Below are 11,939 nucleotides of genomic sequence, written 5' to 3'. Positions count from 1 at the left end.
CTAATGTTGTGCGGCAGGGCTGAGCGCTGATCGTGGTTGAGTGTCTGTCAAAGATGGAAGGTAGTGGAAGTGGCAGCGACTGACAGCTCTCACACATTTCTACGGTAGGTGCTAACTAATCTAAGGTACCTTCAAGCACAACCACAGTTGGCAAGCGCTGCAACAGACAGTACCTATGTTCAATCAGATCCCAAATAGGCCATATTATCGCTTGTCGATGAGAATATGCTGCAGGCCCTGGCAGAGGTGGATAAGAGCATGGGCGATACCTACCCTTTGCACAAATATCAGTTCCTACACAGACCTCCGCGGTCTATTGCCAACTTGAGCTTTGTCCAATGCTCCTTGCCAATTGTTCTTGCCCTCCACTGTACCTGCTGGAAGTGGCTTTCCAAATGCCAGCTCCTCCCAATGTCAGCAACAATCCATATCAGACGAGAGTCTGTTTGCCAGCAGACGGGGCTAGCCTTCGGCATTTCCTTTCAACCCAACATATCACTTCATCATCTCTCTATATCGACACCAAGCATTACCACTTTCTCGCAATATTAGCAGAAGCACTTAGAAATGACATCGAGACAGTCTACCGCAGGTGGTGAAGAGTTGGAGCACCAAGAGTCGGAGCACCAAGAGTCGGAACACCAAGAATCGGAACAACAAGAGTTGAAGTACCAAGAGTCGGGGTACCAAGATTTGAAGGACCAAGAGTCGAAAAACGACCTCCATCATGGCGACAGAGGCGAGCTTGCTAGAAGCAATGATCGTAGAGATCAGTTTGGTTATCAGTCGGGCGGTCAGCACGGCGGTGGACATTTGCAACATCCTCCGTCTTCGCATCCCTCTCAGGCTCCTGGTAATACCACAGGCTACCCGTCTACTGCTCAGCGTGGGCCTCTAGCTCCTCCGTCTCAATCTTCTTATAATGCCACAGGCTACCTGTCTACTGCTCATCATGGGCCTATACCTTCATATCTGCAGCCGCCTCTAGCTCGTAGCAATACCACAGACTACCTGCCGACTGCTCAGCATGGGTTTCTACCTCCTCCAAATCCGCCTCCAATTCAGGCTCCTGCCAGTACCGTGCCTCAAAATCCCCGACCATCTAGGGCAAACTATCCACATGGTCATTATCCCCCCCAGAATGCCCCTACCGGACAGCATGGTTTGAATCAGCCAGCCCCGCACGGAATTTCCTCTCAGGTGCCACTGGGATCCGGAAACGAGCCCCCACACCCCTCATCCCAGCTCTACGGGCCCAACCAGACATGGCATACAAGCTACAACAGCGTCAATGGTGAAGAGGAAGGAAAGGAGAAGAAAGGGGGCAGGAAAAGAACAAGATCTCAAGCCAACATAGACCAGGATCCGTCGGCTGGGTCTCGGGGGTCTTGGGATTTACTGAGGAGAGACTTAGGTAATACTCTGAGATCCGTCTTGTTTCAATTCAAGGAGATTGATAAAATTGAGGGTCACTCCACTGACGAAGAGGCCAACCTGACCATCCATTTTACGGTGAGCCGCTCACAGGACACGGGCGAGGTCAACGTCAACACCCAGCTTAATGGGCCTCCTGGGGAACAGAGACGCAGCGGATAGCAGCGATAGCGGGACTCGTCGTTTGCACCCGGGCTGGCTTTGACATCTAGACACCTCCAATCCATGGCCGCTATGGTTCAGAGAAGAAAGAGGTTGACGAGAGTTGTTCATTCCCATTGGCCTATGTACCGTCCACACAGATATTTGTTTCTTTGGCGATGCTCCCGACCAAAAAGACCAGCCGATGATGTACTTATGGGTATGTAGAATTACTTGTGCTCTTACAGTAGTCCTCTTACAAATGACAGGCATAAATTACCTAAAAGAATGAATGTTGCCTTCTACCGGGCATGAACCATGTCAACAGGTTGACGTGCCTCAGGAAGCAGTAAAACACCAGACCTTAGTATAGGGTGTTAAAATAAACTTAGCAAAGAGTTACCTAAGCTCAGGCTAGATTTGCCTAAGCATGTTCATCGCTTAGGGTCAGTTTTCGCTTAGTTGGTTCCAGGTAGGAATTCACCAGGCTTGTTTCCGCCCTCTGGTCCCATAGCAAAGACCAGCAGGTAAGAATGGCCTCCCTTTGCAGAGACGGAATGGATTGTTGGGGTCTGTGTTGCAGTTTCAATCTGCATGACCGGGACTCCACCATCATCATAGGTTCGCATGCAGTCCCTCTCGTGAAGCGTGTCTCTCATCCGCACAACAGAAATCAAAGAGAAAGGACGGGAGGATCCGTTCCAGACGTCTTACGGATGCCAAAGACCCTGCGGTGATGTTCCATCATGTTATCGCTATCGTCCTTCAGGCCGATGGTCAACACAGGGCCAGCCTTGGCAACAATCTCAGGAGAGACTACATGCCCGTATGGCACAGCACCATCGGATATCTTCATCCACATAACCCCGTGTGATATGCTTAACCACAAGCACATAGTCAGATCAAAGAAATATAACCTGTTGGCGGCCGACCACGAATGATCTGGTCAAACATGGGAAATGGTTGCCGACGATCTCTCCGCCATATCCCCTTTCATGAATATTCTTCTCTGCCTCCAGCTGCGGGTTCACGGAAATAATTATATGGTAAGGGCGCTACAAGTCTTTCAATGCACCGCTACTGCTACTTTCCGCTCTCAAAGACATGGGCGTTACATTTCCATGAAAGGCCCATAGTCACAAACCAAGGTGACGTGCATGAAAGAAGATATGTGAGTGAATTGATCCTCCAGATAGTGAATTGAATTCTCCATGTATAAATACCGATCCCATCTTCGCGCAGAAACTGAGCAACTTACTTCCATAAACACATACCACGAACCTACACACTAGGCCCTCCTCACTTAAAGACACTCACCATTTCCCGATTTACTACACATAAAAATGCCCAAGCGGCGCTTGTCTAGCGACTCTAAGGACGATACGCCACGCAAGATCCGCAAGTTCAGCAATCAACAGATGGAGCACCGTGGCAACCTCGAGGGGACTGTTTCTAATCTGAGAAGCTGCAGTCTATCACAACTACCAAATGAATTTGAGCCCAAAACGCAGCTACTGACACCAGAGAGAGACTTGCGGTCCAGAAACGACAAGCCGACCAGCCTTGACGAGGATTTCAGCTCAGCAAGAGCTGATACGGACAACTCTGTAGAAGAATCCAGTGATGATTCTGATCTTGAGGAAAGCTTGAAGAGCCCACGCCCAGAGAGTTTACAATAAATGATCGATGAAATAAAAAAATCAAGGAGTTTATCAACTCGAAGACCTTTATGATGAAGCATTGGAGAGATTCGGCCATACTTCTTGAAAGGGAGGTGGAAGTCTTGAAGGCCAAATTGGAAGCAGTCGACAAGAAGCCTGCCCGAGCCTGAAGGCCAGACTCTTGGAAAATTTCTGGATCTCTTTCCAGTTAAAAGGGGAGTCACTCGAGAAAGGGAAGGACAGTGAGGGAGACAATCTGGACGTTGTTCAAGGAGTTGAGATTTTTGCTAAGAATAGGAGCCTTCTATTCTTTATTATTTAAGGTCCCGCATCATGGATTCTTTGAAGGTATCCCTTATTTACCTTAGGAATCTAACAATTCCATTGCATTGAGATAACTCCCATTGAAATTCAGTCCAGAAGCCAGCTGAGGGGTTCATATTTAACCGAAACGGGATCGCAACCACTGCAGAATTCCGTATCTAAACGGATTCCAGAATGAAAATCCTCAGTTGGCATGGACCTGAACCTCTGGGTGAGCCAGTTGCAAAAGCAAGGATCAGTTGGGTTATCAACTGGGTGACTATGGCATCGAAGTTGCATCGCAGCATCCTACGAATTGCGGGCAGCCAAAGTACCATGTACCCCTTCACCAACAGCCCGAGAACAGTAAAAGTGTTTCGAATCGTAAGATGTATTGTTGGCAACAGACCGTAATGTATGTTGTATATCAAGACGAAAGCGGACTTTCTCTTCAACAGAGTCTGTGTCATGCAAGCTGGGGAATGCGTTGAACAAGTCCACAGAATGATTCAAATCTGGGTGGACACGAAGAAGGTAATATTTCGATGGTTCCGATGGTGGATGCGGCATGCATCTGCACTGAATAAAGACTGCACATGCTCGGATCTGGGTTATATCATCGGAGAAGCCCTGGGCTTGTGCCTCTTCGGAAGGCATGGCGTGTTGTTCCTCAGTGTCGGTCCCATGTGATTCTTTCTTTCCCTCTGTTACGGCTGTCGGACTTTCAGGTTCCTTAGGCGGCTCACCCAGGTCTTCCCAAGACAATGACAGAAGGTCGTAGCGGTCCGCGAGCTGGAAATAGTCAGTTCGCTACTCAGGAAAATATCTTCCAAACTTACGTCGTCGAACTTGTGCCAAGAATCTGAGATCCCTGAACCTGAGATCTCTGAACCTGAGTTTTCTGAATCTGATGGCATGATGGTGGTGGGGTGTGATGTTGTAGAAGGATGTGATGTTGATGTATTGATGTCGATGAGTTGTGAAGAGCAAAGTCTGAATTCTGAAGTCTGAAGTCTGAAGAACGGAGAATGGAGAGAGTAGAATGTAAGTGCCGAGATCATGAACTAGATGCGATGGATATAGATGCGCGGAACGGGGGAGGTGCGATGGAATGGGTGATGGCCGCTGGGTCAGTTGTCTCATGATCACCCCTTCCATCCCACTTCGACCTCAAATAACTTGGAAGGTAATCTGTTTACCCAAGTCGTGGACAGCCTGAGGCAAGCTTTGCATAAACTTGGCAGGCCTTGAGACCGCATTTCGACCAATCATTAAGGTCAGAAGTTTGATTCTTTCATGTTCATACTCATACAATGGAATAGAGCGACCGGCACCAGACAAGCCATGGTCGACTGTCTCATTCTTTCTACCTTGTGAAAACGCAATGCTCTAGGTGATATGACGGCCTAAACTCTCGGAATCGAGACTCACAATGTCACACCCGTATTCATGGCTTCAATATTGACATAGTTTTAGCCAGTCACTAGGCCATCTGCCGCATGATCGTGGCCCCAGATTGAACAGCAGCAATGTTCAGCGTGACAATCAGCCCAAAGGCTGAACATGACTACCAGTATCTTCCAGGTTTACGTGACCATTGTCACTTCTTTTCTTTCCATTGTTTCTCGAGAGGTTTATGAATAGCATTCTATGTTCAGAAGTTGTGGTCGGATGAGCACCCGTTTCTTTCGGGGTCGCGATAAATCTGCCTTTGTTGGTTGAAGTGAGTACTGAACATGTAGCTGCTCACTGGAACAATATACTAACAAAGTATTCTAATGTTGAATTTTGTTGCTAGCGTTGACCTATCTCGCATGTATGTATATAAATCTCTCAGCGAGCCCAGATCAGAGCCACTCCCATATCCGCACAATTCGACACCCTCAGTCAACAGCACTACCTCTCCTCAAACAAGCAGCGCTTCAGCATCACTAAAAAGAGTACTTCCGACTTTTAGACCTTTTATCATCTTCAAATTCTCTTCCCAGGATGGCTGTACCTACTATCACAGTCTCCTTTCCTAAAGCCACCCCCGGATCTCCCACGACCCGGGCTGTAACATCCCCTGTCGAGTGGGATCACTATTATTCGGGCACACGCTTTTCCGAGAATCAAGACATCAAAATGAACCGAACGCAAGGTGTTGAGAATAATGGTGTCTACGATGTTGAGGAGGGGGGCTTAGACGAGAACTTTGTGTATGGCCGTCTTTCACCTGTCCATGCTCCTCGACAAGATTCGAAGACACTGTCGGAATTGAACAGCTACCTTCCTGGATACAGGTTTGTTGGTAACCGCGATATTGAGATGGGTGAGGCCGATGTGAATTGCCAGGGCTCGTTTCATGAGTTCACCTTTGAGTATCCGTTTCTCCCTGCCGAGGACTTTGAGGGTTTCAGCGGCTGTTGGCGTGAGGGTGGCAACGAGGCTGACGTCTCGGAGTCTTGTTTTGAAGAGTCGAGTGAAGAGAGTTCCGACACTGGTGGCTCATCAGAGGACGATAATGTCTCTAACGCGTATGGAGATGCCCCTCGAAGGCTTTCTGACATGGAAGACACCTACTGGGGACTTCGAAAGCGTGATTTTGACGAGTATGAGCAGGGTCAAATTGAAAAGGGTGAGTTTGAAGAGGACGAGTCTGACGATGTTCAGCTCGAGGAGCCTTGTCCTGAGATTGATGATGGTAACGATACACCATCTGAGGATGAGATGGACATGGAACATGTCATGGACTGTGGTTGTTGCTCTGACCTCTACTTCAACTCCACTGGCGCTCCCCATGATCACGAATATTCGCTCGAGGACTATACTTTTCAGGGTGATGATGTTGAGATCGAGGAGATGCCTCGAAGACTCCCGACCATTCACGAGGAGGAAGAACCAGTGAGTCACTTTCCCTACGGATATGCAGAGTACGTGCCCGACGTTACCCATGCGGACGAGGGCTTTGGAGCTGGGGATGACTCCTATATTGGTGAAATTGTGTTCGTGGTGCAGCAGGAAGAGAGTGAAGATGACTCCGATCCTGATGAAGTTGTGGTTGTTACGCAGGGGGAAGAGGTTGAAGATGACAATGGACCCTTCTTCAACGAGGATCAACTTAATTCGGCGGAGGTGAAGTACACTTTCGTCTGATGGTTGTGAAGCTGAGAGGTTTGTGGTGCTGCTGGTTATTTTACCAACCTCCATCAGATCCAGCTTGATCACGAAGAGATATGAACCAGAAAGCAAAAAGAAAGGTAAGTTTAATCACAGCTACGTCTATCATATTCCTTTTGTCAATATTATGGGAGCTCTTGTTTATTTTCCTTGGAGGGCTCTGTACGCAGTTGGGATATGTTGGAACAGGGAATTCTCAAGGTAAATTATTAGGTAAGGCAATACAAGGAACGCTTTTTACACTTTGAAATGAAATTCTAGAGTGATTTAATGTTGTGAAGATGAAGATTTCGTGACGAAGGCGACAAAAGCTTCTGACCCCTGGTAGACAAGAATGGAACATCCAAATGATCCAGTTCAGGGGTTGAAGCTCAGAGATGAGCAAGTCTGAATCAGATATTTTGTAGCTCATCGGTCATTCGGAGGAACATGACGATAAACAAACTTACTTGTAGCAAATATGCATCATAGACCCAAGATGGCCTTGGGCAGCTGAGCAATAGGTACTGATTCCATACGGTTCACATAACGTCGAGCCTTGCAACGTCTCCGTGCTAAAGCAGAGATTTATGCCAATCAGGTGCAGAACTTTCACGGGAAAAGTTTACATTAGTTCTATGAAGGTTGGGCCTACCTATTGACGTGTCTTTCCTTCGCTGCCAGTGAATCCACTTGGCAGCTGTCAGCAGTGTCATGACTTCGGTAGGCGGCAGTCAACTCAGCTCTCCAACAGCTCGCCATCTCTGATTCACACATAACCTGTCACCAAATTCTTCGTTCTACATCAATCTACTTCTCGCAACGTTCATTCCTCATCACCACCATTTGAGTTACAGCACAAACTCTCCGCATTACCGACGACACGATCATGTCTTCTGCACCTCCGCGCATCGGGGACACCGGTAACTCCAGTAAACGACAAAGAGTGGATGAGCACGATCCGCCAGAGAACAAGGACGCCGTACGGATAGCAATCCTGGCGGATGAAAATAAGGCCCTAACGGACGAGGTCAGTCGATTGAAGCAGGCTTTGGAGGAAGCTAAGAACGCTATTTCCGCGGGAAATCAAGCGGAAGATGCTCTAAAGGTCGAGATTAACGAGCTCAAGAGCGCAGAAGAGCGGGCAAAAGCAGAGATGCAATCAATGCGGCTGGCTCTAGCTGAGGCAGCAAATGTGGAAACTCGACAACGATATCTTCTTGAGTTGGTCGAGAAACACAACTACGAGATCAAAATACCTGCAACAGGCCATACTCAAGTCATGAGACATTTCAAACCGCTTGTGGCTTCGGATAAAGAAGAAGACGTCAACCGTCTATTGGATTTCATCTATTTTGGGTTGCCAGGCAATTGGTACTGTTTTCGGGAGATCCGTGAGAAAGGAACAAGAGGGGTCACTTGGCTAAAAGCCAGTGAAATTAAGACCGATTGCCCTCATCACGGGAAAACGTGTAAGATCATGGTGTATAAATCCCAAAACGCCCCTAAGTATCAGATGATATTTCAGCGGTTCAGGCCACTGGGTTCATAAAGATGAACTTCACGGGTGAGGTCGTCGCTCGGTGCAGGGTAGCGCCGGCCCCACAAACCGTCAGGACAGGGTTCCGTTGCCGTTAGGCCCTCCACCTCTACCTCCACCAACTCTGCCGTCTTCCGATTTGTTTACTCTACCATCAGCCTTACCTTATTTACACTCCGCCTTTTCAAGGTGGTACCAGCATATCTGCCGAAAAAACTACATAAACGGCACTTTCACTCTCGAAACACTTTCTCTCAACATGTCACCATGGCTGCAGTTCAGCCTCGCACGCGGTCTGCCCGCTTAGTGGCCGGCTTCACCAACAAATCTACTCAGCAAGCACCAGCGACGGCGCCAAGTCCTCATGCTCACCATGGACCTCCGGCGCTGTCAATTTTTTTGACCAACCTGAATCTTTTGGACCTCGACCAACACGAGGATTGGCCTGGCATCAAGGCCCAAACATTTGCGAGCGGCGGTTCTAGTGCGCAGGGCCTGAAGAAGAGGGTTCACTGCGTTGAATGGGCGCTCTTCCAGCTCTTTGCGCTATGGGATCCCGATGAAACAAAAAAGGTAAGATAACAACCAAATGCGAGAATCGAGCTGACATTTGTAGAAACTAAAACCCTTCTTCCCTCCTCTCGACCAAACGCAGTCGGTCAACCTGCGAGCCGCCCTACTACGAGCTCTCGAGCAAGCAAAGAAGAATGGTGTCCTCGGACGAGACGCTATTGTACGAAAGACAATGCTGGACGAATGTCGAGGCGAACGACTCGAGGAAGTTCTCGCAGCATTTTCATCTGCTGTTCTCAAACATGTTATTGCTCAAGAGGTCGCAACAAGCGGTGAACATACAGCACTTGCGCTTGGACTTGCGCTCGAGGACCGTGGGTACAAGAGTGACAACACAGATCTCAACACTATGGTTTTGGCGCACAAAGTTGCCATCAGTCGCATTCTCAACAGCAAGGTAGCCGCAAGCTCAAGGTTCCGCGACTTTGCCGATCTTTTAAATGTCAAGGAGAAGGGCATTGCCAGGAGAAAAGAGGCACTTGATGCCCTCGAGGGAGGCAAGACAATCTCTGAAGATGCTAGACGGGAAATGTGGCGGACACTTCGAAACAACTGGTCTGGCAATGAGCGATGGATGGAGACGCTACTCTACGGAGACGCCAGCGTCAAGAAGGATGGACTTCTGGGTATGCCCTTTGATCGCGTATGGAGAAGAGTCCAGCAAGGCCGTCTCGGAGAACTTGAGGAGCATTCAACAGGCCTCCTGGAACAGCTCGACTCCCGAGTACGTGTACAGAGGGAACGACTTCAAAAGTGGCAAACCTTCCGCAACAGACTGTCCGCTGATCAACCCAAACCCTCCCCATCCAAGGTCAAGCAAAAGGAGAAAGAGAACGGCATCGATTTTGGATTTGGTGCCCACGAGGCACTTCATCTTGGAAGTGCTAGCCCTAAGAAGGCGACTTTTGGCAAACCGAAGCTCCTCAACGAGTACGAGGATCTTGTGTCCAATCTGAGCCACGAGTTGCAGAGCACAAAACCTCAAAAGTCTTCAGCTCTTGACTTTTTACAGCGCCCTTCTTCTCAGAATACACCGGCCATCAACGCTCCGGCCCCGGAACCACAGGAGGATGAGGAAGAGGCTATCAGCGAACTCGAAGATGAGGATGGGTTTGCTGAAACTCCGATTCAGTCTTTCAAGTCGAAGCTCGACAAGTCAAGAAGGCTTCCGGTGCGCCCTAAGCTGGCTCATACGGATGACTCTTTTGCTTCAGTCTCTTCGCGCGCCAGAAACTTGCGCAAGCCATCTGAGGACGAAGCTCGTATTCTTCGTGCATCATCAGTTGAACGGACCAGCTCGCCCGAACCTGAAGATGAACCTGTTGCAGCTTCTCCACGACCTGAGTACGATGTCTCACCTCAGCTGTCACCTCATATATCGCCTCAACCGTCTCCTCCTCCGTCGCCTCTGCCACTACAAGAATCTCCAGAATTGATGCCGGCGCGGCCTTCCCCCACCCAAGAAATGGCAGACCAGATCCTCGAATCTATGGACATGGCTTCTCCTTCTCCCGTCAAACGACGACCCAAACCTCGACATACTCTTTCACTTGCTGAACGAACTCGCCTGACCATGGCTCGTGGAGCATTTGACGTCGATAATGAAGACATTGATATATCCCCACCAACTTCCTCAGAACCTGCTTCTGCAGAGGATCCCAGTCAAACATCAGTTGACGAGGAATTTGATCTCATTGCTCGGACCCGGAAGAGCATGGCTGGTTTCGACAAGGCGAGACAGAAAGCCCAGTTGGACAGGCGACGCTCTCTGCGAAAAACGAAGGGACCTACTAAGAAGGAGGGAAGTTATTTTCCCAAGGTGGAAAAGGAAGACATGACCATCATTACCGATGAACTCATGGCTCAAGAGGATATGGAGGCAGTCTTCAGATCTCGACCCAAGATCAAAGCCAGCCCTCTGCCAAGTCCGACCAAGGATTGGAATGACGACGAATATATGTAGTCACGATAATGAATTCTCCTTAATCATAGTTTACATGCTCTCATATAATGTACACTGCGCTTTTACACTCTACCAGCCCTGCTTCTTAAGCTCCATAACTCTGCTAACAGTCGCCTTGAAACCATGCTTGAATCGTGATCGCCATCGCTGACTCCTTAGCCTCTTCTTCTTAAGGCCTTTTCGCTCGTGGAACTTTTGGCTGTGGAACTTGTTCTTGACTTGGTCCTCTCGGATGATTCTGTTGAGAACTCGAAGAGCGACCATTGGCGTGGGACCGGTGGTCTTGGTCACTCGGTCCTTGATGAAGACTGTACGACCAGTGACGGCCTTGGCGCGGATTTGAGGTCGAGCAATTGGATCCGAGTCAATGTCAGCGCCGTATGCGCTGGATTTGTTGGCAATGATGGATGCAATGTCCAGACTGACGGGTTTCGAAGCATCATAGGCGTGGCTGGGCTTTGATTCGGTGGGAGATTCGGTGACAGAGCCGGCGGGAGGTGGTGAAGGAGGAATATTGCCAACGAGAGGGTTCGATCGAACTAGAGGAGCGATGGCTGGAGGTGCCTCATCATCTGTAGGAATCTTGGGGCCTGCTCGGAAGGCGAGTGAGGTTGTGAATGTCCTCTTGGCGAGACATGTTGAACGTGTAGCTACTCTCGACACCATTGAGCTGCCAATTCTGAATGAAGCGGCCCTAAATTTGTCAGCATCCAATTCAAAAGTACAATGCCAATTGACTTACATCTTGTCGATATAACTAAACCGCCAATGGCCGTCGTCAATAGCTGTCCCAGAACAGGCGAAGCAGAAAAGTCGCGATGTTCGGAAAAATGTAGGTGCGAAAGAAGGCGGGATTGTGGACCGAAAACCGGCCCCACATTGAAACATTTCAGCCTCGTGCCTGGATGCCTCAACACGGTTTGCGCCTGCATAAAGAATCGCGAAATAACATCCAAAAACAATTCCATCGTTATCTTGACGTGAATAGTTTACTCAAAAGTCTTACGCGACCATCCTCATTCCCTATTCTCCGCGCGTGCACGCGACGGCGCCACTATGGCGTATAATCCTTATGGCAGTATGTTTCCCTTGAATCAGTATCAACAGAGCTAACTTGAGTAGATAATCCTTACGGCGCACCTCCTGCGTATGGGGGATATCCCGGATCAAACAATGCCCCTCCAGG

The 11,939-nt window shown here is 49.0% G+C and overlaps 7 protein-coding genes; 5 read left to right on the top strand and 2 right to left on the bottom strand.

The window, feature by feature from the left end:
- Positions 1-567: 567 nt before the first annotated feature.
- FFUJ_13043 (uncharacterized protein) lies at positions 568-1,596 on the top strand (the record flags this gene model as incomplete). Its single annotated transcript, XM_023575682.1, has 1 exon — positions 568-1,596. One exon carries the CDS (start codon positions 568-570, stop codon positions 1,594-1,596), a length of 1,029 nt encoding a protein of 342 aa, XP_023428956.1.
- A 1,322-nt stretch (positions 1,597-2,918) lies between these two features.
- FFUJ_13042 (uncharacterized protein) lies at positions 2,919-3,254 on the top strand (the record flags this gene model as incomplete). Its single annotated transcript, XM_023575681.1, has 1 exon — positions 2,919-3,254. One exon carries the CDS (start codon positions 2,919-2,921, stop codon positions 3,252-3,254), a length of 336 nt encoding a protein of 111 aa, XP_023428955.1.
- Positions 3,255-3,848: 594 nt separating this feature from the next.
- On the bottom strand, positions 3,849-4,456 carry FFUJ_13041 (uncharacterized protein; the record flags this gene model as incomplete). XM_023575680.1 has 2 exons in its annotated part: positions 3,849-4,331; positions 4,379-4,456. 2 exons carry the CDS (start codon positions 4,454-4,456, stop codon positions 3,849-3,851), a joined length of 561 nt encoding a protein of 186 aa, XP_023428954.1.
- A 1,072-nt stretch (positions 4,457-5,528) lies between these two features.
- On the top strand, positions 5,529-6,674 carry FFUJ_13040 (uncharacterized protein; the record flags this gene model as incomplete). The annotated part of the gene is made up of 1 exon (XM_023575679.1): positions 5,529-6,674. The coding sequence occupies one exon, from the start codon at positions 5,529-5,531 to the stop codon at positions 6,672-6,674; it is 1,146 nt and encodes a 381-aa protein (XP_023428953.1).
- Positions 6,675-7,566: 892 nt separating this feature from the next.
- Positions 7,567-8,229, top strand: FFUJ_13039 (uncharacterized protein; the record flags this gene model as incomplete). Its single annotated transcript, XM_023575678.1, has 1 exon — positions 7,567-8,229. One exon carries the CDS (start codon positions 7,567-7,569, stop codon positions 8,227-8,229), a length of 663 nt encoding a protein of 220 aa, XP_023428952.1.
- Positions 8,230-8,484: 255 nt separating this feature from the next.
- Positions 8,485-10,753, top strand: FFUJ_13038 (uncharacterized protein; the record flags this gene model as incomplete). XM_023575677.1 has 2 exons in its annotated part: positions 8,485-8,790; positions 8,834-10,753. 2 exons carry the CDS (start codon positions 8,485-8,487, stop codon positions 10,751-10,753), a joined length of 2,226 nt encoding a protein of 741 aa, XP_023428951.1.
- Positions 10,754-10,822: 69 nt separating this feature from the next.
- Positions 10,823-11,641, bottom strand: FFUJ_13037 (uncharacterized protein; the record flags this gene model as incomplete). XM_023575676.1 has 2 exons in its annotated part: positions 10,823-11,447; positions 11,496-11,641. The coding sequence occupies 2 exons, from the start codon at positions 11,639-11,641 to the stop codon at positions 10,823-10,825; spliced, it is 771 nt and encodes a 256-aa protein (XP_023428950.1).
- Between the last annotated feature and the right edge of the window lie 298 nt (positions 11,642-11,939).

This window comes from Fusarium fujikuroi, chromosome FFUJ_chr04 (genome assembly GCF_900079805.1).
Source record: "Fusarium fujikuroi IMI 58289 draft genome, chromosome FFUJ_chr04".
Classification (NCBI taxonomy): domain Eukaryota; kingdom Fungi; phylum Ascomycota; class Sordariomycetes; order Hypocreales; family Nectriaceae; genus Fusarium; species Fusarium fujikuroi.
This window is presented reverse-complemented; position numbering and strand designations above follow the sequence as displayed.